Source organism: Copidosoma floridanum, unplaced genomic scaffold (genome assembly GCF_036245765.1).
Source record: "Copidosoma floridanum isolate Cflo_tuat_1 unplaced genomic scaffold, Cflo_Japanese_pri ptg000006l, whole genome shotgun sequence".
Classification (NCBI taxonomy): domain Eukaryota; kingdom Metazoa; phylum Arthropoda; class Insecta; order Hymenoptera; family Encyrtidae; genus Copidosoma; species Copidosoma floridanum.
Window position 1 is genome coordinate 20,018,243 of NW_028321883.1, and position 26,596 is coordinate 20,044,838.

The following is a 26,596-nucleotide window of genomic DNA, read 5'->3' on the forward strand; positions in this document are numbered from 1 at the left end:
GGCTGTTACTACTTATACGCATCGTGCTCTCTTTTGCACACGCGACTGAAATAAGGACAGCCGTGAAGAGACGACGACCAAGAGCCATTACTTATTATAGCGGCCGAAGAAAGATCACATATCTATATAAATGTATACTCTTCGAAACGGGAACGTGTGTTTGAGCGTATATCGACTTAATAAGCGTTTAATTACGCGCATACGTGCTTTGGGTATGGCATTAAAGTGCACCAATACGTACGTATACACGCTAACGTGATCTCGTACTATACGTATGTATATAATGTATACACCACACATATATACCTGCATGCTCTATTTGCTATATATTCGCGGATGTACCTACGTGTATACACGGAGAAACAGATGTTTCTCTCTATCTGTCGAATGAAGGAAAAACACGTAAAAATGCACTCAACGTATACAACGAGTTATCATCCGTGCACGCAAAACACAAACGGGCAATTACCTGATTCACTTATTCGCACGCATATATACACACGTAATCGACGTACATACACGTATGACGTATATACATGCTCTTGTACAGTTTGTCCTTAAAAAACGAGTGTATGCAGTGTATGCACGCGTAAGTACACACATTTTACGATAAAAAGAAGAAGAAGAAGAATACTATGCACCGTGGGTGGACTGACAAGTAGACATTGTGCAAGTTTGCGAAAGCTCCTCTTGTCTCTGGCGTCGAGCGTTCGGCGGAGACTCCACCGGCATTCGAAACGATATCGCTCTGTAGTATTACACACTTACACACGCGTATAGACGTAAGTGGTGTAGGTATGCGTATGTTTCTCTTTTGCTGGCTCGCAGAAGACAAAAACAAAAAAACAGAAAAAAAAAAAAAAAAAAAAAAAAAAAAAAGGAAGAAAGAAGAGCGAGGGAGACGAGAAGAAAGAGGTGTGGATGTGTGTATATACGCGTGCACGAGCGCCGGGCAGTAGCGAAGGAGAGAGAGAGAGAGATCGGATCTCGATTTCCGCGCGGGCCTCTCTTGGCTCGGGAGAGCTTTGCTCGGCGGCAGAACTTGGCCGACCAGCTGACGACCAACTGCTTCTTGTTTATTCTTCTATTTTTTTTTTTCGTTGTTGTTTCTCACTAGTGCTCCTCATGTGTATTTGAGCATTTGTGCAAATTTTTGGGTGATTTAGACGAGCAGTGTCTGGTGTGACCGAGTGAACTGCGGTGCAGAGTCAGCCGCACTTTTGAATCGAGATCGGGATTAGTACTGGGATGGATTTTCGTGCTTACCAAGTGAGGCACGTGCCGTGGTGCTGTTGGTTTGGATGCAAGACATCTCGTGTGTTTTGGTGTCAAGAGAAAGAGACACAGATCTGTAAATGAGTTGACAAATGGATAAACATTTAGTGTATACGTAACAGTTGAGGTGCCGGTCAGCTGTACCTACATTATATCATACAAATATATATATTATGTCGTCCACGTGCACTTCATGACTGGCACGCGCTTTACCACATAGCTCGCAGGTACGTGTAAGCTCGTGGACTTTTTTTTTTTCTTTTATACCTTTCCTGCTTTTATTTTCCAGACGTGAAATTCGTTCGAGGTACGAAAATACGATGAATTTTTTTTTTTTTTTTTTTTTTTAAGTTTCATCGCACAAAACGGGTACGCGCGCGAAACCGACGCGCGGAGAGTAGCTTTTGACCCCAGATGAGCCGGGCTATTTATAAGCGCGCGATAGAGCTTTCGCATTCTCGTCGATCAACTTGATCCACCCATCGTCATCTGACTCGCGAGAGATCGTCTACTCCCCTGATGTCCTTTCGGTGTGGACGATCATAGGGTGCGCGACCGAGGAGGTCGCGTGGTAGGAAGGTGATTCAGGTTATCCGCGAGAACCCGGCGTGTGAATTTTTTATGCCTGTGCCGTCACCGAAGGAAAAAAAAGAAAAGAAACAATGGATCGGAGTTATTCGTACGCCGCGATCGGTAACGCCGAGGAGTCATCGTTGATGTTGTTATCGGTACCGGCAACGGGTGACTCATTCTCGCATGTAGTCACCTTTTATTTTCGAATTTATCTCAAAAATTTTTCAAAGAACCTGCAAATAAGTACATTCATGCACAGGTGGAACTAGCGCGCAATTCTCATTCACGTGTGTAAGTATATATTACGATGCGTGTAGAGGATACATTTTGCGCGCATGACCGTCACGTCGAGTATACGTGCAGTGCACGCGTTTGTTTATACGTCAGGTGATTGAGTTATGAGCGCGCCTCAGATGCGCTCTTTGGTTAATGCACGCATGTGTGGTGGAAAAGAGGTGATAAGGAACGTGTTATTTAGTCCAGGGTTCTTAGACTCGCCGATAGGATCATGCGTGCTTTTGATTCATGTATAATTAGATTTTTTTTTTATTTTTTTTTTTTTTTTTATTCATTGAAAGTATAGTCAAGAGCCGACGTTAATCTTACTTCGGTCTTTTTTTGGAATGGATGCAATGACAGGGGTTTATTGTATTAACGAGTGATTCATGATGATATACCGAGCCTCTCTATGATGGAATTGGTAAAAGTGACAAATTATGGGTACTGTGGAGGATGTCCCGTGGCGTTGCCTGTTAAAATATACGTTTTGGTCACATGGTTGGAAAAGTGGAGGATCACGCGTGTCGGTATATTTTACGACTCGTCAGCGTGTCGGTGTACAACTGAGGCACGTACAGTCGCAAAAACACAATGGTCCACATGATGATTCGATCGAAAAGACCATTTTTCTTGAGACCTTCATCGGCATCTTCTCGTCGCCAACTGTATGTAGAAATAATGAAAAAAAAAAAAAAGAAGAAGAAAAAAAATACGCATACGCATCTCGCAGCGATCCGATAAACAAATTAAGCATCCGAAAAGAGAGGACAATCGAAAGCTTTCAAGAGCACCAGCTGGGCCATTATAACGAAGAGAGAGAGGCTGACGATTTCGAGGTTGAGGCGAATAGGTGGGGGCTTCCAGCTGAGCCAACTGTGTGTATAATTAAACGCACTCGCGAGGAAACGATGTTTTTGAATAAATTACACGAGGCTCGGACCTTCCCTCTCTCTTTTTCTTTTGCTGGAAAAAGACATGAGGACAATTTGGCGTCTGTTTTTTTTTTTTTTTTTTTTTTTTTTTGTTTTTTTTTTTTTTTACTAACTTTACCAGATGAAAACCACGTAGTTTTGCAAAAATTTTACAGTACAGAGTATATTGGCTCAGGTGAAACAAGAGATTGATACAAGGAAGAAAAAGACAAACTTTTTTTTCGAACGCGGATGAAATAGAGGGAGAAGCCGTCTCGGGTTAAATTTTCTCGAATTACAGCAGCGCTTTTAATTAAATACGTCACGTTCACAAAAGCTCCCCTGCGGAAATTGAGCCTAAGGAGCTTAGTAGATGTAACGCGTAAGTACAAAATTTAGAGACGCGAGTGTCACTTTTCATCTTAGCGCGCGTGCGCCTTATTACGCACCCGTGCACACACGTGTTCCCGGAAATTCTTTTGATGTTGTATGCTCGTGCCGTGGTAAGTATGATGTCACGCGATATTACTGCGGCGCTTTCCTGCTCTTTAATTTTTATCAGTATAGATTGTAATTTTACGGTTTGAGCGACTCCTCTGGCCCACATTTACAAATTACAGTAATTGTATTTTTAGCTCTAACCCGCACTCTTTAGTTTTTATTTTTTTTTATTTTTAATTCTTACTGATGACGGAAAAAAAGAAAAAAATACTTTTATTACAATAATGACTGCAATGATAATAATAAACGAAACCAATACAATTTATGAATTGTGCTCGAGTTTTGTAATGACTATAATTATTATTATGATGTAATCTTGATGACAATAATAGTATTAAAACTTAAAGCTGGAATATTAAAAAATATCGTGAGCTATGATAAATCGTAGTTTATTGTTAACCTGATAAATATTTTTAACTGTTTCAATTTCAACTTTTCTTGAACACTTTTTTTTCAATTTTGTGTGGTTATTTCAATCATTTTCCTTAAGAGTAAAAATAACGATAGCTATGAAGAACATTGCATACAAACCAAATCAAACTAAATACATAACTTTTTGATTTTTAACTGTATAGAAATAAAATAATTAGTCTCAGAAATTTAGATTGTTTCTAAAAAGTAAGCTAGAGAAGTTTTAAAAGATTATTAAAAAGACATGGGTAGCTTGGAGAGGCACACGTATCGTCAAACTGTGGCATTATCGAATAGCAAACGTTCAAGGAGAGTACGGTGAATAAAAAATTTTAAAAATAAAAATAGAAAAATTGGTCGAACAAAAAAGTTTTAGCAATTATCGAAACAAAGCCCACATTTAGATATTGTTAACTCTTTATTTCGTGGATGTGTGTAACTGTGTACCCATACAAGTAATTTTGCAAAAATTTTCTTGTTTTTCTCAGTAACTAAAAATATGTAAACTTATTTGTGTCAGGATAATTTTTATCAATTACAAATAAATATTTTATAATTTCTTATTTTTAGATAAAATGGAAAAAAAATTATTGCGTAAGATTCTAAAAATACCGAAAATGTAACTACTGAATTCTGTTTACTTCAAACATTCCGTTTTGAATGATGATTTTAAATAAAATAAGTAAATTATTTCTTCAGCTTAGACAGTAATTACTTAAACACTTAATTTATACGATTTTATATTTTGGAAACGTAAAAGATACAAAAAGTTTTTCAATACTAAAGTAATAATATCGTCATGAATAGGCGATATACGTTTCGTTCAGCTGATGCAGTGTCTTGTTATCTGTTTTATGGTATTTTATTGTATTACCAGCCAATAATTACACGGTCACAGGAGGAGCTGCTTTTCAATGCTAGCGCTATCAACGCATTAGTGAGATAATGTTTTTTAGAAACAATAGTTCCTGCAACTTTTCGAATTAGTTTGGGAGAAAGTATACAAATTGATCTTAGATTTCAGTGACTTACTAATACAATTTCCCTTATCCTTGAACTTTTTTTTTCTATCTATCTTCGTGAAAGTTTGATAATTTTATTAGAGTTTTTTCACGAATACAGGTAATGTCGAGGTCGCAGTTTTGTTGATTATCGTAGCATGACAGAACATTAAAAACAAAATAAAGGCTACACTTCTGTGTACAGTTTGTAAAATTAGTTTTGACCATCAACGTGTCTGTAAAATATGCGTTGCATGAAATAAATTACAAAAATTTGCGAGCACGTTTTAATAATACTATTTTACTTTTTTTTTGTTGTTACATACGAAAAATTATATTTCCGCACGTGTGTACGTTAAAGAAGTAAAAAATCACTGTTCCATCATCCAAGAGTCACCAATTCCACGACACGAATTATGTCACTGTCTCGTTTGTATATGCTATTATGTAAAATCAACTCTGTTTGCGTCCGACGTTATTCAATCATCAGAAAGATAAGATAATTGCTCTTCTCCTCTCAATTTGTATACGCTGATTAGCGCAGAAAAAAAAATTGAATCACCGTAAATAAAAAATAAAACTGTTTTACAAATGCAAAGTAGGTACAAAAGAATTAAGAAAAAAATTCACGCTGTCTCAGGATTTTAATCGAAAAAAAAAAAAAATCAGCCTAAGAAGAAGATTTATCAATTGAAAAATCCGAGGTACTAAAAGTTCCATGCGTCACGTCATTGTGCTGTAACCAATAAAAACCTTATTGGTAATCGAAGAAAAGTGCAATCGGAGAAAAGGCTCGGCACGTGGCCGATAAGATCCGCAACTCGATAAGCCGCTCTCGTGAATTTTATGCCAAACCTTCTTTTTGTCTTTTCCTCAAATTGTTTTTTTCTTTCGCCCGATACAGATCCCTTGCACCAAGAAAAATAAACTCATGACGATTCTCACGTCGAAAGTAAGTGCCATGTGTAGATATACGCCGTCCTTGAATCGCGTGTAACTCTTTGCAGACTATCGCGAATTTAGATGTGGAAGTGTTCATCTGGCAATCACCTACATTCAAGTATTACGTTTTACGCATTGTGATGCAAGATGTTGTATTAAAAGTGACGTGATTTCGTGTGGACTCTTTTTTTGTTTACTTGTGAATATAAATGCTCTTATTTCTCTTACGCATGTACACAAGTGTTTATATTGTTTTTTGTTTTTTTCGAATGATTATTTTGCATGATTCTGATCATCGATAAATGCTTATTGAAACCAAAATTCCATTAACAAATGAAATGCTCGACGTCACGGTGGTTTCTCAACCGATGTTTGGCCAAAATAACTGACCCACTTTCCTCGCGATTGATCTCAAAACATTGAAAATCGACCATCAGCTATTGAATAAGCTATATATAGGTAGAGGCGTCGATCTTATCACATCTTCGTCATCATCATTTAATGCAGTTACATTGAAAGTAGTGCTAAATAGACCCACCATTATATCATGAATAATAATATTGACTTGAAAGTTTAACCTTGGCTATTTATAATTAAAAATATCGGCTTATCGCTATAAGATTAGATATCGAGTGAAGGATATTGTTTTTTTTTGTATAAATCGCCTGAGAAATACATCTAGAAATAAGAGAAACATAAAAGTGATTAGCGAGCATTTGTTCAACGCGAAAAATTGCAAAGGTCGTATGTATACGTGTTAAGTCTATATTCGGTAAAATCTTGAGTAAACGATAACCAATGATCGGCCAATTGTAATAATAAAGCATTACAAATAGCCACGTATAGTCAGTGGATCGTAACAAGATCGTTCCATACCCTCCGCTCCCCTTTGACACTTTTACCACGGTGTGTTTGTTCAACTTTGCGTTTATCGTCAATTTGCACTTGCTTCATAAACATTAGCTCTCACGTTCGTCTGCTGTAGGTTCGCGCTTTGGGTACCGATCGTCGGCCCGATCAATTAGGATCCGTTCAATTTATTGCGCAATTTTTCACCCTACATGGATTGTTCCACCCAAACTTTCAATTATCGGATCGATCTTTTTGCCATAACATTGGACAAGGATTATATTGCATGACAACCGATCTGCAATCATTTCGAGAACTTTTTGTTTACCTTTATTAATAAAAAAATTATTTTAAATTCTCTATGTAAGAATAAGGAATAAATGATCGCAGATATTTTTTTTTTTTTGCCAATAGTTTATGAGTAAAAAAAATATGTACAAAGTTTGCTTTTTCGTCTTGAAAGATCTAATCACTGCTTTGAATTGAAATTATGACGTTTCCTTGGAATGATTTACTAACGACTAGTATATAATTGAAACAATATACTTTACGAGGAAGAAAATCATTTAGGCAATACTTTGGCAAACTTACGAAGCTGATAATCAAATAACTAGATGATACGAAAACTTTCGAAAAAAATTATATCAGTTATATTTTTGTCCCTTGTAATATTTTATATCAAAATTTTGATTTGGGATGGGTTACGGAACACACTGATTGAACCTTACCTTCTTGATCAGAAAGTACAGATTAATGTATACTTTAATTTTTTGGTCGTACTAAGGGAACTTTAGGTCCCATATGATAGCTCGAAGGGACTGGGTGGACGTTATTGTGAGCTTCAGAGAAATGGCCTATTTATCTACGTGTTTACGGAGTCATCATCTTTCCGGCTAATGTTGTTTTATGACATATAATTAATTTACGATACGACGAGTCTTGTGCTGATGTCATTTATACAATTTTACGTTTACAGCTGTAATCTTATAGGATTAGCGATGTTGAGAATTTTTTTTCATTTTTTTTTTTACGATTATGATAAGTTTGGTTTTCGTGATCAAAAGTATACATGAGGAATGGAATTTTTCGGGGATAGACGTATCTGCTGATTAAAATAATAAATTTATTGAGATCTTTGTCTTTTTGTCGGAGCTTTGAAGCTCTTAAGTCTTCGGCTTTCGGGGTTTATCTCAATGATATAGCCGCTATATTTGTTCTTTCTCAATATTGAATTCGTTCTAAAATTAACTCGCTCCAAACTAATGGAGCACTTTTTAAATTTCCTTAAATGAAATCATTGAACGCGATTAACCTAGAGCTCAATGAAAGCAGTACTTTTTGTCTTGTTGAGTAACTTGATGATTTACTTATTTGTCTGCTCAGTTGATCCTTACCCAGAGAATTCGCGCGTAAAATCAACCAAGAAATAACGAGTTGCTGTTATCGAGTCTCTAGAGACCCTTTGATCTCTTCGTCTTACCCCATGTTTGTGTAAAACTGATTCACACCAGACAGCGAAATCCTTTCGAATCGCATGCAAAATTAAGAACAATATACTTAAGCAAACGCAAAGTATGTGTATTTTCATGAGTCTAAGGTAAAAAAAATTAGTCAATAGCTCAACGAGTGACAAATTTATTATTTTTTTTTATCGTTCCATCCGCTCAGTCATAAAAATACTTAATCACATTCCAGGGAACTAAATTTAAACTTTTTCATCGGCTAATTCGGTACACCTATAAATTGCCGTTAAAGTATCACGAGACGATCATGACTAAAAATACATAAACCAGTTATACAACTAAAGAAAAAGAAAAAAAGAAAAAAAAAAAAAAAAAAAAAAGAAAAGAAATAAATGAAAAAAGTAAGGTTTGTAAATAAACTGAACGCGCGATGGTCTGGATATTAGGTGACGTTGCGTCATGCCATCATGGAGCCGGCAGCCGCGCAAAGTGACAAGGAAGAGCCGGTAACGAAGAGTCCCGACGCCGTGGCCCCCGACGAGCTACCCACCATTCTCGTGGTCGCCGCGACGTCGTCACCCCCACCGCCAGCCCACAAGCACGAGCCCATCGTACCCAATGGCAACCACCAGCCCCAGGTGACAATCGACGCCCAACAAAATGAACACGGCGTCGCACAGCCCATCGTGGCATCCAGGACGGTCGCTCAGGCCGCAGCCAAGACCAACGGACACAAGAGGAAGATGAGCACCATGGTAGAGGAGGACAGCTCCGACGACCTCGACAACAACTGCCCGAACAGGTGAGCTCACTTTTTTTTCGGCTCCAATCAACACTTGGAAACTCCAACGATATACGAGCCACCCTCGAGCTACCCCTTTTTTAACATTAAAAAGAAAATCCATCCCTAGCGCCCGCAGCCTCGCCAGCAGTCACGCTGACAATGACTCGGACTCGACCACGACGACGACCACGTACGAGGAGCGGGGCCGCCTACTGAGCGCAGCCTCGGCAGTGTCCTCCTCGCCCCCGGGCTATGGTCACTCGTCGTCCACCTCCACCACCCGTGTCCATGAAGCCACCCCCATCAGCCACCACCACCATCAACATCAGCCAGTGCAGCTGGTGCAGTCGAGCCGCGGTCGCCGTAACAGTCCACTGGTGAAACGTTCAAGGAGCAGCCTCAACGACAGCGTGGACAGCTTCCACGAGAAATCGCCCCTGACTCGCCGGCCCCGGGACCAGCTGCACCAGACGCACGCCCGTCGGCTCCCCGCGGCCAACGACTGCGGCTGTCCGTTGCAACAGCTACCGGCGTCGAGGCACTGCAGTCGGCACCCCAGCATGCGCTCGCTCAAGTCCAGCTCAACCAGCGACGAGCACAACTACTGCGCCAACCCGGTAACTACCACATATTGTCTCTCATCATATATATATACACCATTTCGTGCAACACTCTGTGTGTGTGTGTGTGTCTGTGTTGATGCGCGGGTGCTGCACGCGGCCGCCGCGCTCATAGCGCTCCCGTGTACCTAATACCTACTTGTGACTTTTATGAACGAGCGAGTCGCCGAGTTAGTCGATGCGCGACGAGGCGACCGTATAGGTACGCCACCCGCCCGCACTCTCTCTCTCTCTCTCTCTCTGCGCGTGTGTCTTTTGTTTTTTCTCCGAGAGTCTCAACCCCTTGCTTCTTTTTTTTTTTTTTTTTTTTTTTTCTTTTTTTTTATTTTCTATCAAAATGTTGGCTTCCCCCTCGGAGCTATAAATACGGGCATTTAGAATTTTACAACCGGTTCGTGTAACGTTACTGTCCGCTTATGCCTGGAAAGTAAGAGAAACGGGGCCCCAGCAATAGAGACTCGACCAAACAATAATATACGCGAAAAGTTATAAAAATAACAATATTGGTAACAAAGGCGAGCCGGTATTTGCTCCGGATCGACATTGAGCGCGTGTGCATGTATACGCTTGTCATTAGTTACATGCAGAACCATCGGAGCCGAAAAAAAAAAAAAAAAAGAAGAAGAGCCGGAGATAACGATTCTTGCCTTTGCGTTTTCGCGATAAAGACGCGCGCTCACAGAGAGAGGGAGAGAGCTGTTCGGAAGAGTCATTTTCGTATTGTCCATTCGAGTGAAAATTATAGAGTAGTGTATGCTTAAGTTGCTTGTATAGAACCATAGTGCGATATGTCCGCCCTAAATCGTCCCGTAGGAAGTAGGAGCATGCAAAAAGTGAATAAATAAGTAAAAAGGAAAAAAACAACAAAAAAATCGAGATCAGCAGCACCAGCACCAGGCACAGCAGCTCTACCCGGCGAGCGCGTGCAACAACAGCTGGGGCTCGATTCTCTTCCCGGACAACGTCCACGGCATGATGTCGCAAACCGGCCGGGCTTACCCCCCGGATTCGGTCTCGATACGCTCCCTCGCCTCGATCGGCATGGGCTCGTCCGATGGCAGGAAACTCACCATACGCAGGGTGCCGACCTCACCCTCCGAGCTTCTCAACATGGTACATCCGCCCACGTGAGTACATCACTTTTTTTTTCCTTCTCAATACCACCAACGCCGAGACCAACGCTACATACTAACTCGTTGAGGTGGAGGTGTCAAAATAATACGGGAGATCGGTATTTGTTTGCACGCGTTGAGATCTCGCGTTGTGGTATACGTTGGGGATGGAGTTCTAGAATATTCATTTCAATCGCGTGGGTAGAAATTTCGCTTTGATTGAAAAACTTTATGGGAGTAACAATAAATCCTTCCTTTCCTGTATAGTCTCTAAAGTTGTAAAATTCTGGATTTCGTTCAATTTTTCCTTACCGGTGTTTTTTTTTTTTTTTTTTTTTTTTTCTTTTTAACTCGCTAGATCCTGTATTACATCGATGCATATAAAAATTATGCAATGTCGCTTCCTTTCGAGTTGTTTAATCGGTGAGATCGTCCCATGTTTGCAAAAAAAACAAATTGTGTGTGTGTTTTAGATGAACACTTTTTCGTTTGGAAAAAATTTATTTTGTAGTATGATATTTTCCTTTTGTTTTCAAAAATTTTCAACCTTAACAAAGCTGCTCGTGTTATTGTTATGATATTGTTGTCAATTACGTTGCACAATACATAATTAGAATTGCTGGTAACTTTAGATAGTAGTACCGTTTTACGTGAACGTTGTTATTGAAAACATGGAAAAATCAAGCATCAATGAGAAAATGATAAATACATTACCCAGTTTGGAGATGTCATCAAATGGTTCTTACAACTCATACATCGGAGAGCAAATATTATGATACCTGTTACAAATAAATGTTTCAATGTTATATGTTTTTTTTTTTTCTCTGCAATCCAATATATATTTACGGGACCAAGACTCTTTCCGGGCCTGAAATTATCTCCAGTTGGTAATTCCTCGTATATTTTTTTTTTTTTTTTTGTATTCCTAACGTCCGTGACTCTTTCGAGAGTACAATACACTACCGGACACTTATAAATATTACGTACGTATGACGCGCATACACGAGATCCAGATCTTACGTGAATTCGTTTGAACAACAACAGCACCTACGCCAACGATACAACGACGACAATGACAGTACTCACAGCACTGGCATATAAGTACAGGTCAGTAACCTCTGGTGTGATGATGAGAGGCGCACGTTTTTTTCAGTTCCTTCTTTTTTTGCTCGTCATGATTATTACACGCTCTTGAGAGCCACTTGGTTTCTGGGTGGTTTGTCAGGCTTTTTCTCTCGAAGGAGAAGGTGAAAGAACTTTGGGAGTGTCTCTTTTTTAATAGCCTTGACGATTTTTACTTTATTTTGTTTCATTTGTTTTTTTTTTTTTTTTCTATTAGTCATAAAGATAGGTGGACGTATATTATTTTATACGTGACATGAACGCTTTGACATTGAAAGTTTTTTTTTTTATCTCAGGAAATTATCGAAAGAATTCGAGTTGAATATCCTTCTCTGGACAAGGTTTCGAGCTTACAAATGCGATTTTTTTTCCAACCACTCAATTTCGTGACAGTACGAAATTAAACTCTTGCGTGTTTTGATACTTTTGTGAAAATACATGAATTTCCGAGATGTGGGTGGAAAAACTAGTGCACAAAAAAATATTTTGGCTTACTACAGTGCCTCAGATTGTTACCGTAAATCCAACCACAACAATATCGATTTGACGAAAGAGATATTATATTGTTCTAACGTATCATATCTATATGGTTGAGTCAACATTGTTTCGCGCAAATAAACTGACTTGACGCCAAGACCTACTAAATTTGGCATCCGTTCAAAGTATGTGATTTCTAAAAAGTTGGGGAAACAAATACAAGAGCTTTTTTTCATATGTTTATCCGTCAACTACCTGTTTCTTTTTTTTTTTTTTTTTTGTTTTTTTTGTTTTTTCTGTTTTTTAGTTATGTGCGTTTTTGGCAAAAATAAATCCTGAGGGTATTTTCATGGCATCTGGTAATAAAACCTTACGAATAAGTCCTTCATATTCGGTGTAACCATCTAGATAAACTGTGAGCTTACGAAAGATGAAATGGTTTTTTTTCCGTTTTGAGTAAAGGCTGTGAGTAATCACCAGGTGTAAAAAAAATGATGACTTTACATCCAATTGGTGTTATAAAAAGCACTAATCCTGTGTCATAACTTTGCATCGAAACGTATGAAAATTCCGAAACATTGAAAAATATTAGCCTACAATAATACAATGAAACGCGCGACAGACAGAGAGACGACCTTGACACAGACGCTTCCTCGTTTAGCTCGCCAAGTAGCTCCCACCTAATGGCACACGATACGCGAGAAGCTGCGTTATCTCGAGACGCGAAACGCACCCGTACGACCGCAGGATGTGTGCCGTTTCTTATTCCCTCCGGTGTCGGTTTCCCCTTTTTACGTTTCTCACGTGTCCGACCCTGAATTATTTTTCTTTCCACATTTTTACTTGATTCCAAGATTAAAAAAAAAAAAAAAAACAACGTTTTATCGATGTACTTCCAATATTACACGTAATTATGACAGTAAAGTACAATGTTTACTCGTAAAACTAACTTCTGAAAACGCGATCAGTGCGACATTATACCTATCCTCGGGTTTTTTTTTATCTTCATCCTATCTTATCTTATCGGGTTGCTGGTAAATTGTGGGATCATTACTACAAATCACATTGGATTATTGTCGCCGTTCACCATATTTTATTCACCGTACGCATTGGAAGGACCATTTTTCTTTTCCGTTTTCGTGACTCGTCACCGTTTCGATCGCGACGAATATGTATGTACCTACTTGTTTCCTTTGGTCTCAAAATGATGGCACCTACACTGTTGTTTTAACCAATACAGAGCACCAAACCACAAATACTTGGTTCACTCGTTGAAGCGATAAAAATTTCAATGTACGTGTTGTCTTTTCCATCGATTTGTAAGCTGTACGGTGAAATTTTATTGAAAATCCAGGCCCGTCGAGGACGACCTGTCGACGTGCACGAGCTTCGACGACCCCGACGCCGAGGACCCGGAGGATTACCGCCAGCCGCGGCGACCCCACTGGGAGAACAAGGCGCAATTCGTCCTCGCCTGCGTTAGTTACTCCGTTGGTCTTGGCAATGTTTGGAGGTTTCCTTATCTGTGCTACAAGAGCGGCGGAGGTGAGTGAGATCCACGTGCCGACCATTTTGGTTGGCATTTGTGTATGTGTTTGAAATGTTTACGGAGGAAGGTATTTCAGTCAAAAGTATCGCTTACTGTGAAATTTCACAAGGAATAGTACACCAAGTGCACGATTAAGAAAAAAAAAAAAAAAAAAAAACGAACACTTTCCAGCATTTTACAAGGTGAGCCACTATACAAAGCCACGACGATGTAAAATTGTGTAGTTTGAGCCGTAAGGGATAAATGATATTTTTGTGAGAGAAAAACTATCGTCGCTCCTTATTTTAACTAACAGTCTGTGAAGATAACTTTGGACATCTGCTGAATTTATAATTTTAATTTTACCTCTGTACAAACGAGTATTTGGTGGTACAGTTGGTAAAGAATATATATCAGTCCCAACTCATACACACAGATCGTGCTACCAAATGATGTTACAAAATTACCTCTGAAATTAATATTTCATGTGATATTGCCACCGAAGCACAATTTCATGTTAAAAAATGCATCATCCCATATACATTGGAGGAAATTTTTCCATTTCACTAAACAAACAAAACGTGCATACGTACAATAAACAACTGGTATATTCCGTGTTTTTTAATATATATATATATATATATATATATATAATTCAAAGCTCTCTTGATTACACCAGAGCGAGAGTGCAGGAAGCTTAACACGAAAGGATCAAGAACCAAGGACGCGGGAACTGCGCACAATATTACGACGAGAGACGCGTGCCGCTGTTTAAAAAGCGTCGGCGATGGCGGCGGGCCCTCGCGTGAAGGACCGATTAACTTCGCCCTCGTCCGAGGACGGCAGACGCGTCTATTAGCCGGCAGCATTAAATTTTCCAGTGTGCGAAAAGCTCTCGGATCTACACGCGCTTTCGTGCTTACCCTTACCGTGGGGGAACTTTTTTATGCCTCATGGAGATCGGAGCTGGCATTTTTTATTGATTTTTAAGTTGGAAATAAGGCTCTTGTTCGGACTTTTCATAGGATAATGTATATTTTTTTATTTTTGATACTCAAAATTAATAACAAATTTCAATATCTATCTTTGACATCAAAATTCAAGTGCACCGTGCTTAAAGACAAGAACATGACGTCTGGCAATGTTTTCGATGCGATGAATAAAAAACCATTTATTGTTATCAGAGACGGAAGAAAAAAAAAAAAAACTTTAGAATCAAACTCTGCATACAGTATTGCACGCGAGACAAAGAAAGGATGGGAAAAATCAGAGCTGCCGAACGAATCGCGCTCGAGGTATATATACCGATCGACCATTGGGAGTCCGTCAGATCCGCCCTGTTGGAGGAGAAATAATTGATAAACTCAAATATCCGGGGGAGAAGATTACACAACGATACGCCTCGTTGGCTGGCCGTTGGTAACTCGATCAGCCCGCCATTGCGCAATACCGTCTCTCAAGTGCCTCCACGAGGATCCCTTGCAAATCGGCTTTGCCGGCTACGGTAGACGTGTAATAAAATTATCCGCGGGAAGGAGTAATTACCTCGTTTATAACTACACGTATGTATATGCGTAATGTACGTGTGTCGCGCGAATCTTCCGCATTTCGTGCGGAGCAATTACGCGTATATAATACATACATGGTCCCCGGATCAATTGGGAGGTTTCAGGGTGACACGTGGTACTAAAAAAAAAAGAAAATAATAATAAAAAATAAGAGCGCGTGTCGGCGATTGATGTCGCTTTTTTATCATCTCCAGCGGCTGCTGCACGGATTTTCCCGCCAGGGTCCGATCGAGTTACTTTGGCTAATGGAACGGCTCGGGTGCTCAATTGAGTACATAAACAACCGCGAGACTCTCGCGTTGCGCGATTTTTCATGATGCGCGTAATTTACGTAATGGTATTACTTTTTGCGGGGGAGTTTTTTTTTTTTTTTTATAGTAGCTCTACGTGAAAATATGTACCAATGTTGACTCAAGTAGGGTCTAATCATTTTCGTACCGTTTGAGTCCAAAGCTTCTCGAGCCAACTTCCTCAACGGTGCAAACACCCATTTGTTATTCCCAAAAGGCAGTGATTACCGTGTCATGGTCCATACAACAATTTGCGCAACAATAAACCGCGCGCGCAACAAACGATCCTTACATAAAACCAAAAACCCCCCATTAAAACGCATCGCCTATATATATATATGTATATGATGTACCACCACGTCGTGCACGAAAGACTCGCAACTCGATTAATCAGAGCCATTGCAGTTTGTATCGCGGGCGGAGATTAATTTTTTTTTTTTTTTTCTCTTCTTCCCAACTTCCGCAGCGCTCGGGTGTATATAATAGAGTACCGGATGGGTACAGGTACATGTACGCGAGGCAGGAAACTCGGCAGCCCGGATTTTTCACGCCGAGCGCGCTACCGGAATCCGGATTAGAGCGCGTGGAAGGTTGCCGCTGCTGTGGCCAGGGTCACGGTGTCGTGTTCGCTCTTTTATAATATTACTCGCGTGTGTGCACGTGGATACCGCGAGGGTAACTCGACAATACGCATTGGGTCAGGCGGCGTTTTTAACGATGATGCCCTTGCACCCCCTCGGGTAACAGAAATGTTTTTCAATGTTCCATGAATGTTGGAGATCGGCCGTTTTACCATAAACAATACGTTGTTGCAGCCCGATTTACAGCTTTGTCGGTTTATTTACTTTATCGGCTTGCGTGACCGGTACGTAGTTTTTTCTCTTTGCACGTATTATGACAGTTGTACATGCGATAAAAAATAAAATCAACGAAAAAACTGCGTGGTTACTCGCGCGGTGGTGGAATGCTTGGCTGTTTTTTTTCAACAATTTTATCAAAATGTCTAGAGGGACAACAGTTTTTTTGTCGATCGGAAATAAAAAAAAAAAACATCATCTGATTGTTCCAACTTAAATGAAACAACTGTCACGTGCTCGTCATTTTTGGGTTCATTGATGTATTATTGTCTCGTACTTTGGTTTAGAGTAAGTTGGTCCCAAACCTGTCACTCTCGTTGTATCGACTGATCTACGCGCCACAGTCGACGCTCGTTTGACGTAAAATACCGTGCCTATGATAAACAGTACATCAAATAAAGAGGCATAAATTAAACCGCGCGTGTGTACCTTGCAATTGCTCAAAAGCTCGTATGGTTATGACGATGACAGTATGGTGTCAATGATGATTCGTCGCGCAAACAAATGCGAACACGCGCGCTCGGGAAACGTGTTATCGCGAACACGAGACACGCGCACCTCGTCCCTATATATATACATACAACGCAAACTATTTTTGCTACAGAGTCGTCCTTTGGCACGGATAATGTACATCAAGTATACGAAAGATGGACGATATACCTGCTTGTTTTTTTTCATGTTCTCCTTCGTCATTGTACCGGTGCAAGGAAAAGCTCCTTCTTTAGTAAAGCTCACTTGCGTTTTGTTACAGGTGTATTCCTGATACCGTATTTTATAATACTCATCGTGTGCGGCGTGCCGCTTTTGTACATGGAACTCAGCATCGGGCAGTTCACGCGTCGGGGACCGATCGGCGCGCTCGGGCAGATGTGCCCTCTGTTCAAAGGTAATGTATTTAATGAAAAAAAATTTTAACCGAATCTGGTTGGGAGGGAAAAAAAAATAAATCCGTGAAAGCTCTACAAAATGTACGAAGAAAAAAAGAGGCCTCCCTTGCACTAAGTTTTGTTCATGAATTTATCTTACACCACTACTTTTTTTATCAGTTGTACTCGTCCTTATATGCTCACATTGGGGATGTAGGGTAGGACTCGAATCTTCTTCCTCAGTAGTCCTCACCCCAGTAAGAGTCTCTCTATCTCCAGAACCACACTGAGGGTGTGTAGAATTGATTTGTTCTTACAATATGTATGGTGTACGTTAACAGGAGCCGGTCTGTCGTCGGTGGTCATATCGTTCCTCATGTCGACCTACCACAACGTGATAATCGCCTACGCGATATACTACTTTTTCGCGGGTTGCCGGCCCATACAGCCGTGGTCGAGGTGTCGGAACAAGTGGAACTCGCCCGACTGCTGGATACCCGAGCCGTCGATCAACAACAATACCCGACCGAAGCACCCCAAGATACCTGCGGCCGAGTTTTTCGAGTGAGCATGTCTTTTGTTTCTTTTTTTATTTATTTATTTTTTTTTTTTTTCCCCATGACACATACGTTTAACTATTGAAAATAGCGACGGATGAATAATCATGATTGTCGTGTGCGCGATCGGTTTGGCACTTGCGTAGCAACAAAGTGCTGCAGATAAGCTCCGGGATCGAGGAGCCGGGCATGCTGAGGTGGGAGCTGGCCGCCTGTCTGATAACCGCCTGGGTAATTGTTTACTTCTCTATATGGAAGTCGATAAAGTCGTCGGCGCGCGTCAGATACATCACGGCGACACTCCCATTCCTATTAATATTTATATTTCTCACCCGGTCCCTCACCCTCGAAGGAGCTGACAAGGGCCTACAGTTCTTCTTTCGGCCTGATTGGGAGCTCCTCAAAGACGCCAAGGTACACCTTCATCTATATTTTTAGCTTTCCTTTCGAGTATAAGTGTACTCTTGTATGCGTATGAGCGATCGATTTTATGAATATATAGTTGTGCTTACGGAGAGGACGTTTAGTTTTTATGTGAGCGTTGAACGATGCTTGCCATCGAAGACTCGATCGGATCGGTTTTGCGTAACGATCGTGATTACCGGTAGTCGAGAGCAATTGGTTTTTGAGAAAAAACCATTTTATCGACCATATATATGCAGACGAGTAAAAAAAATCCTATTTGCTTTAAACACCGTTCGGTCGTGGTGATAATCTCACGGGTATTAACGATCCAACAAAAAAATCATTCACTTTGTGATTGAGAAGTAAATTAAAATTCAATGTATTGCTTAAAGTTCAATAAAAATGCATGCAATGCATCCTTTGGGCACCCGTTTCCTAATGTACAATGTATTTTAATGAAAAGAAGAACCGATTTTTGTTGATTGTAGCTTTTTTTCTATAGTCAATTGAACATTAGAAATTCGTAAAATTAAGTGTATAAATAGAGCTATAAAATCGCGTTTGTTAAATCATTTAAAAAATAGTTATTAAATTAACAATCGTCTGTGACAATTAATTTGCTTTGGAGTCACGTTGTATCGTTGTATCCTCAGAAAAAGCTACAATCGACGTACGTGTCATTTTAGTTATTCATCTTATAATCATAAAAATTTCAAAAAAAAAAAATGCCACCATTGTAAAATTAGATATTTTTTTTTTATTCCTGACCATTTTCTACAAAATGGCAAACATTATTTTCAATCACCAAACAAAAGGATTGAACGAAAATCGCACACAAAAAGCAATATTTCAATTCATTCTCCAGCCACGCTTAGCACGACAATTGATTTTTATCGCGTAATGGCTCGCATGCACGCATAGAGAGACCGAGACACTCGACGAAAAGACCAATCCATCAGTGCAGCTTCCTGAGTATACATATATACAAGCACACAGCGCGCAACGATACGGGAGCTTGACTTCTCGCAAAGGTGGCGCATAGAAAGCGCACTGCACGCCACCGATTGCACCGCAGAGCGACAATCGCCATTATCTCATTAAAACGCCGCACGATATTCCCGCACAGTTGCATACATTACATGCATCTCAAACCATGTGCACGGCTCACCTATTGTGTATGACATGGTCGTACTGCGCCGAGGATCGCTCGTCACCACTTTGCTCTCGTACGATCCAACGCTATACACACTAGTTATGCAAACACATACGTAAATTGTTTTTTCGCTCGATTGCTCGTGTCTCATCGGTATACAGCGTCACTTTTGCCGATTTCTTGTTTTTTTTCTTCGCAAAATCAATCAGCTGGAATGGAAAAAAAGAAAACGAGCTACAATTTATCAGATAGCTCGGTAGCGATACCACCGTACGCAACTATTATATAAAATCGACTCGAAAAAGTATGGAATAAGAAAAAAAAAAAAAAAAAATTTACTCCCCGTTGTTATCCTCAGGTCTGGGTAAACGCGGCCGCGCAGATCTTCAACTCGATCGGCATCGCATTTGGCTCGATGATATGTTTCGCGAGTTACAACAAGTTTCACAACCACGTGCTGAGCGACGCGATCGCCGTGTCGATGATCAACGCCTGTAGTTGTCTGCTGGTCGGGGTCTTTGCCTTTGCCACGATCGGCAACATAGCCGTCGAGCAAAACATGACGGTCCCCGAGGTCCTGAGCGACGGTACGTCTAATGCTCACTTTTTTTTTTTTCTTTTTTCTTTTTGTGCGTGTGTGTGCATGGTTGTCGCTACGAGTGTTCAACTCGTTGATGAAATATGTAAAAGAGAGAAACATACGATCGTGGCATTGTCGGAAAGGCTCAGCGATGCTCATCGAGTGTTTATCGGTGTTGATTCACAGATGTCTGCTTCCCGATCCTTCCCGATGCTTTTATAGGTGATAACGTATAACTTCCGTTTAAGGACCCGGCCTGGTATTCGTCGTTTACCCCCAGGCGCTGGCGAAAATGCCTTGGTCCCAGTTGTGGTCGACCCTCTTCTTCTTTATGCTGGTCTGCCTGTCGCTCAACAGTCAGGTTGGTATCTTGTGTCTCAGCTATGACTTCAATTTTCTCCATATTCAAAGTTTACTTACATAGTTTGTTTTTTTTTTTTTTTTTTTTTTGTTTTTTTTCTTCCCGTTTCAGTTTGCCATTGTCGAAGTGGTTGTGACATCCATACAGGATGGGTTTCCCAAGTGGGTGAAGAAGCATCTCGTATGCCACGAAGTTTTGGTCCTTCTGGTTTGCTTCGTTTCGTTTCTCTTCGGACTGCCCAACATAACACAGGTAACTAAACGACATCGACATACGATGAAACTTTCAATGATACCAAGGTCGTTTTGATAACATGCTTTGACAATTATGTTTTATAGTATCTACACACCTGAGTCTTAAAATTAAAAAAAAATAACAATGATAAAAAACTTGCGATCAACTTACACCAGAGAAAACTCTATCAATACATCAAAAATCACTTATTTCGAGTCATTCCAAGGGTGGATTTTCAACGACAATCTTTTCAATGATTCATAATACTGGCACGAACTGAAATTGATTCCAGTTCTGACCCAGACCAAATGTGGCATACCATTAACTTGATAAGTAAAGAGACAAAAAAAAAAATTTTTACGTGTTCGCAGGGAGGCATTTACTTCTTCCAGTTGGTCGACCATTACGCGGCCTCGATATCCATAATGTTCCTGGCGTTCTTCGAAGTAATCGCCATCTCGTGGTTCTACGGCGTCGGGCGGCTCAGCAGCAACGTCAAGGAGATGACGGGCCGCGCGCCTTCCGTGTATTTTCGCTTCTGTTGGTTGATCGCCGCGCCCCTTCTGATAATGGTATGCCATTTGTTGCGTGCCTGTGCACCGAGCCCTACAACAACAACAATGTATCTCCCGATGCCCATCATTATATATACACATGTACATACCGGTTTCATCGATCCTTTCATTTTCGCGTGTTTGCGCACTACAGTTACCGCGTACACGGAATTTTATTAGGATTCGAGAAAACACACCCACATGCGCTCTTGCGTGCAGCTTTGCGTATGATAAATAATCTTTTTTTTTTGCTTTTGTACACAATTTTTAATTGGTTATCTATCGCGAGTGTGCCTATATTAAATTTCGATGCATCGATTAGGCTGAAAGACTTTTAATAATGATAATAATACTATTTAAGATTTTTTACCTATGTAAATTCGTATAATCACTAATCTAACGATCAAGCGGGAGAGGAAAAAGAAAAATGCCAATGATTAAGTAAACGAGGCAGGAGAACAAAGCGCCCTGTAATTAATTCCTCTGATTTGCGATAGAATTCACGTTCGTCACGCAACTTTGTACAATAGAGGGACGCAAATTGGTGCTCGACGTGTATTATGTGTGCAGAGGGTGGGCGGTGAGGAGAAGGAGGGAGGGGGTGAAAAAAAGCAGTCACAGTAGGCGCTAATCAAGCGTGTGGTTAACAACGCGTTAAGCTGATGGTGCGTGACGTAATGATCTATAGATCTCTCTCTCTCTCTCTCTTGATTCGCTAGTCTTGATACGTGTAATAATGCATGTGCAGAGTACAATGCAGGTATTGGGGCACATGCGTGTATAATATTCGATGACCGCGCGTGCCCGGATGGACGATTCGCTTAATGATCCATCCTCGGCATCGATGAAAACACCCGTCACGTGATTTTATTGGCAAACGCGATTTTAATTGGCATGCCTCGGAGGAGAGCACGATAAAATTTTTTTTTTTTTTTTCGAGTCGGTTGAAAACATGAAATCAGGCTTGTTAAGGGTAATTTTGATTTTTTTTTTGTTTTGTTTTGTTTTGTTTTAAATAACTCGTCACATAATTAATTTTACCCACTGAGACAGTTTGTAAATGACAAGTATCTTAAAAATGTGGAGAGATTAAATTTTATGATATGCAAAAAAAAAAAAAAAAGTTCATAAACTTGTCAATGCTCGAATCAACAAAAGTGATCGCGAGCACACAATGACGTACGGGTCTATTGTTTCACAGTCGGTGTGGGTCTTCAGCTTGATAGACTACGAGCCTCCGCATTACACTCACGCCGACGGCAAGTACAAGTACCCCTGGTGGGCGGAGGCCCTCGGCTGGGGCATAGCCTCGCTTTCGCTCGTTTGCATTCCTGCCTTTGCCATTTACGTCTTCTTCCGGGCTGAGGGCACCACCTTCTACGAGGTAAGACATACTTTTTTCATCGCCGTTGTCCACGGAAAGGCTGGTTTTTTTTTGTTCTTCATGCAATTGTAACCCGTCCCATGCGGGTGTAATCATCTGCCCTTGATAAAAACCTCGCGTTCATCCAGAAACTGTACAACTCCATAAAGCCGAGCTTCGAAGCTTGCGAGGTCTGCGGACAGGAGTACTGCGCCGAGCCCGCGCACAGCACCGAGGACGAGCTGCTCAAGGAGCCGCTCCACGAGATGAACAACGTCATTCAGGTATAAGCGAGATAACCGCGTGCAGTACACCCAATGCCAATCGTTGTACCGTTGCTTTTGCAGGTGGTGCCGAGCTACCAGCCAGTGAAGACCCAGTCCTGAAAGGGCGGGCCGTCGACCGGATTGTCGTTTCCGTCTCACCATCGGAACATCAAAGTCCCACCAGGAGTCGAGCCGTGTATTATACACAAATCCTGCGTCTAGGAGTCCTTGGGCCACCACACACATTCAAGAACATTGCAGAGAGAGACTGAGAAAAAGCCACGACGAGCTGACGACGTTGAGATGTATAAAAAAAAAAAAAAAAAAAAAAAAAGTCTCCTGCTATTTATTCTCTCTAGACACATTCCGATGTATTGTAAATACCGTGTGCAACTCGTCGTGCGCGCATCAACAGTCGACGCGCAAATAGTGCGCGGATAGATACATGGAGCCGATATTTTTTTTTTTTTTTCCTTTTAGATCTCCATAGACACGAGAGATAAATCATTTAAGTCCTTAGTTAAATGCGAGGACGTTTCGAGGAGCGAAAGAGGAAAGGAGAGGTGATCGATATACCGCGAGGGTATACTCCTTTATTGTGCGAGCGAGAATATAGATTCTTTTATCGAACGTCGAATTTGGCTTGTGTGTGTTTTTTTGTTTTTTTTTTCATTCCAATCCTTGTACTTTTTCCTTGATTTATATAATGTGCTTTATGAAACAAATTCAAACTCAATTCAGTTTTCAGTAGAATAAGGTACATTTTCTTACATCCATCTATGGTAAAAAAAAAAAAAAAAAAAAAAAAAAAACTTAAAATATACAGAGACGGTACCTCTCTGCTGAATCAAAGTACGAATTTTATCTCTGGCAAAAAACACGGCATAGATATCTTGAAGATGCCGGCATTGCACAATAATTGATACAACTCTTCAAAATAAATGGTACTTCTGGTAATACAGTTGAGACGTATGAATAGCCGAAGGAGAGGGGCAATGAAAATGATACTTACCTTCAGCTACTCACCAGCTTCCAGACAAAAAATTCGCGAGCGTGTCAAAGGTGCTAACGCGACCGGCTGCCGCTGAAATGGAAAGTCAAGTATTTAATATATACGTACAGGTACGTGTACGTAATAGACGTAAGACTTTTCATGCTTTTGCATAATCATACATACATATGCACGTACGAAGGAGGATGGGTTACTGCACCTCGTTGGCAGTAAATGATAAATCAAACACCATAGTTTTTCAAGATGCAACGTTTTATTCCTCATATATCGTGTGTTTGTATTGTAGTACGATTAAACACGTCGCATATGAGCTCTACGTATATATTATATTATATATTTGCTTGTATTGTATGTATATAGAGGTACACTTGTGTATGTCTGTATAAAAGAAAGTACCAGTACTGCTCGTTTACGCCTTTGATTCTTCTTCTTCTTCTTCGTCAAATTTTCTTTGCCCAGAAGTACAACTGCCGCTCGCATGGAGGAAAAAAAAAACTCTCAGCAACAAGGACGATTATTACATTCATTATAACTAGTCATCGATATTTTTGTTTTGATTTTAATTGCACAGTGATGATATACGTGCAGGCCTATCTGATACGGTAATACGTTATGTGATAAAATAATATACATTGTACTATACTTAGGTGGATGTTTATATATAGGTTTTATGTATAAAGAGAAGGATCGAAAAATAACATTTTTTAGGCAAGAGAATAAATATGTACAAAAATATAGCATATGTATAATATAAGTAAGCAAAATTTGTAAGGATTGACAATGTGACTCTTAACGCAAAATCTGGGATTCACGCGTGTGTGGGTACTGACAACACTTGTTTTTGGCTTCCTCTGTCTGTGTTGAGCAATTTTTTTTTTTTCATTTCACGTAAATAGTCCAAAAAAACACAATTTTTCCTCACTCACTCGTGCGCGAAAATTCATTTACCGTACAAAGGGGTGCACAATTATACATATATTAAATTCGGAACAGGACACAAGTGAGTCCAATGACGATTGACGACTCGTTGTCATCCTCGTCATGATAAACAGTGGGCAATAATAGTGTGAATTTTGTCACTGTAAAACCACTCGAACGAAACCTCAGAGCGGAAGAAGCATGAAAATCGCATACACGACTGTGAGATCGAACTTGGCAAGCACGTCAATGTAGTGAAGTAAAAAAAAAAATAAAAAAATAAAACACACACACATCGAAACAATCCCAGCAATCAACGCTTGGCACTCGAACCCCCGATCAACGCACAATCCACAAGGTCTCCGTCTACGCCTTATCCTCGGGCGACGGGTTCTTCTCTATCCACTCGAGGGCGCGTTTAATCGCCTCCGGGATGGGCGGTGGCGTCGGTATGTGGGCACCCACGGGCTGGAAGCCATTCTCGTCAGCGATGTAGGTCATCTGGATGTCGACCCCGTCGTCGCCCTTGTAGCTAAAGCCACCCTGGGCCTCCATCGCCTCGTTCTCCGAGCCCGCGTTTTTCACGTGGCCCTCCTCGTTCGCCTTTATCCCGTTTCCCGACTCGAAGGCCCACTTGTAGCTGCCGTCCGGGTTTGGGCCCTCCTGGGTCTGGCTGACTATGGGAATCACTTGGCCCTGAGGCTCGGCTGGCGCTGCGCTCGCGCACGCCAACAGTGACAGGGTTACCTGAGAACAGGGTGCCAAGAGCTTCAATAGGGTAACTTTTTTTCCGTTTTTTTCCTTTTTTTTTCTCTGCTTTCTTTGATAAAAAAAAAAAAAATAATAATAAGTACCATAAGGTCTGGGACTTTATGGTTGGATTTTGGGTGAAACCAATTCAAAGCTTGGTTTTTAGGGTCGAGGAGAGGATGGTGAAGCGCGAATGTGGTCATCAGTAGATCAAGATCGAGTTACATCAGACGCGTGGTCAGACGGTATTTTTCGATCTGTTGGATCTCGTGATTATTGAAATTTTGTTTTTATTATTTTAATTTGGAGTTATTATCATTTGGGTAGTAGATTGGAAGGTATCGTTGAAAACTGATGTAATCCAACAAAAGATTTTTATCCCCCAACAGCGTCAACCTCAACCACGGCTACTCTGTAAGTCACTTGAAAACTGCAAAAATCCTTGTCATGTAATGAGTCACTTGAAAATCACTCGCGATCGCACTAAAATCCACCAAAAGTCCCAAAAAGAGTTGAAACGAGTGGAGGGAAGGAAAAAAAAAAAAAAAAAAAAAAAAAAAACAAACAAAGAAAAGGAAAAATAAAATCTCGGGTCGAATCCTTAAAGCTTACCAGTGTCGCGTACATCCTTCAGCCGCGTGCGTAAAAACAAAACAAAACGAAAAGCCCAAAGCCGCACTCGAATGGGCCCCAACGCGAGTCTTTTCCCGGGATCGAAGCCCAGCAGCCTCCTTATATATACCCGCGCTGGACCAGCCAGCGACGCCGATGTGTCGCTTCTCTACTCCCCTCCCCCCCCCCAAAGCAACCACGGCTCGTCTCTCTCTCTCTCTCTGTACTCTCTGTACTCTACTCGTTTCGTTGTTACTCTACTACGGTACATGTATATACATGACACACACGTGTGTGTGTGTGTGTATGTGTGTTACATACTCGCGGTCGAGAGAAAAGATCAGCAGCATCAGCTACTCGCTTCTCTAAGCGCCGCGTACTTTTTAATCCACACACACGGCA

At 40.7% G+C, this 26,596-nt stretch overlaps 2 protein-coding genes across 3 annotated transcripts; one reads left to right on the forward strand and one right to left on the reverse strand.

Annotated features, from left to right (window-relative positions):
- The first annotated feature begins 1,054 nt into the window (after window positions 1-1,054).
- ine (solute carrier family 6 member inebriated) lies at window positions 1,055-23,532 on the forward strand. 2 transcript variants are annotated; one of them, XM_014353093.2, is made up of 15 exons: window positions 1,055-1,502; window positions 8,652-9,007; window positions 9,117-9,606; window positions 10,492-10,736; window positions 13,675-13,865; window positions 17,315-17,449; window positions 17,771-17,993; window positions 18,133-18,400; window positions 19,903-20,131; window positions 20,373-20,485; window positions 20,597-20,737; window positions 21,091-21,291; window positions 22,475-22,657; window positions 22,786-22,920; window positions 22,984-23,532. In XM_014353093.2, exons 2-15 carry the CDS (start codon window positions 8,673-8,675, stop codon window positions 23,020-23,022), a joined length of 2,928 nt encoding a protein of 975 aa, XP_014208579.2. In that variant the 5' UTR covers window positions 1,055-1,502; window positions 8,652-8,672; the 3' UTR covers window positions 23,023-23,532. The 2 variants fall into 2 exon arrangements, with proteins under 2 accessions (XP_014208579.2, XP_089455017.1); XM_089598891.1 differs by having other exon boundaries at window positions 10,495-10,736.
- A 616-nt stretch (window positions 23,533-24,148) lies between these two features.
- LOC106639463 (endocuticle structural glycoprotein ABD-4-like) lies at window positions 24,149-26,300 on the reverse strand. The gene is made up of 2 exons (XM_014353097.2): window positions 26,195-26,300; window positions 24,149-25,579 (listed from the first exon to the last, which is right to left on the reverse strand). The coding sequence occupies exons 1-2, from the start codon at window positions 26,207-26,209 to the stop codon at window positions 25,199-25,201; spliced, it is 396 nt and encodes a 131-aa protein (XP_014208583.1). The 5' UTR covers window positions 26,210-26,300; the 3' UTR covers window positions 24,149-25,198.
- Between the last annotated feature and the right edge of the window lie 296 nt (window positions 26,301-26,596).

Excerpts from the sequence above, each read along its gene's own strand:
- ine (XM_014353093.2), top strand. The coding sequence starts at position 8,673 with ATGGAGCCGGCAGCCGCGCAAAGTGACAAGGAAGAGCCGGTAACGAAG. Across the intron at positions 17,450-17,770 it reads GATGTGCCCTCTGTTCAAAG|GAGCCGGTCTGTCGTCGGTG; the intron begins GTAATGTATTTA and ends GTACGTTAACAG. Across the intron at positions 20,486-20,596 it reads GCCTGTCGCTCAACAGTCAG|TTTGCCATTGTCGAAGTGGT; the intron begins GTTGGTATCTTG and ends TTCCCGTTTCAG.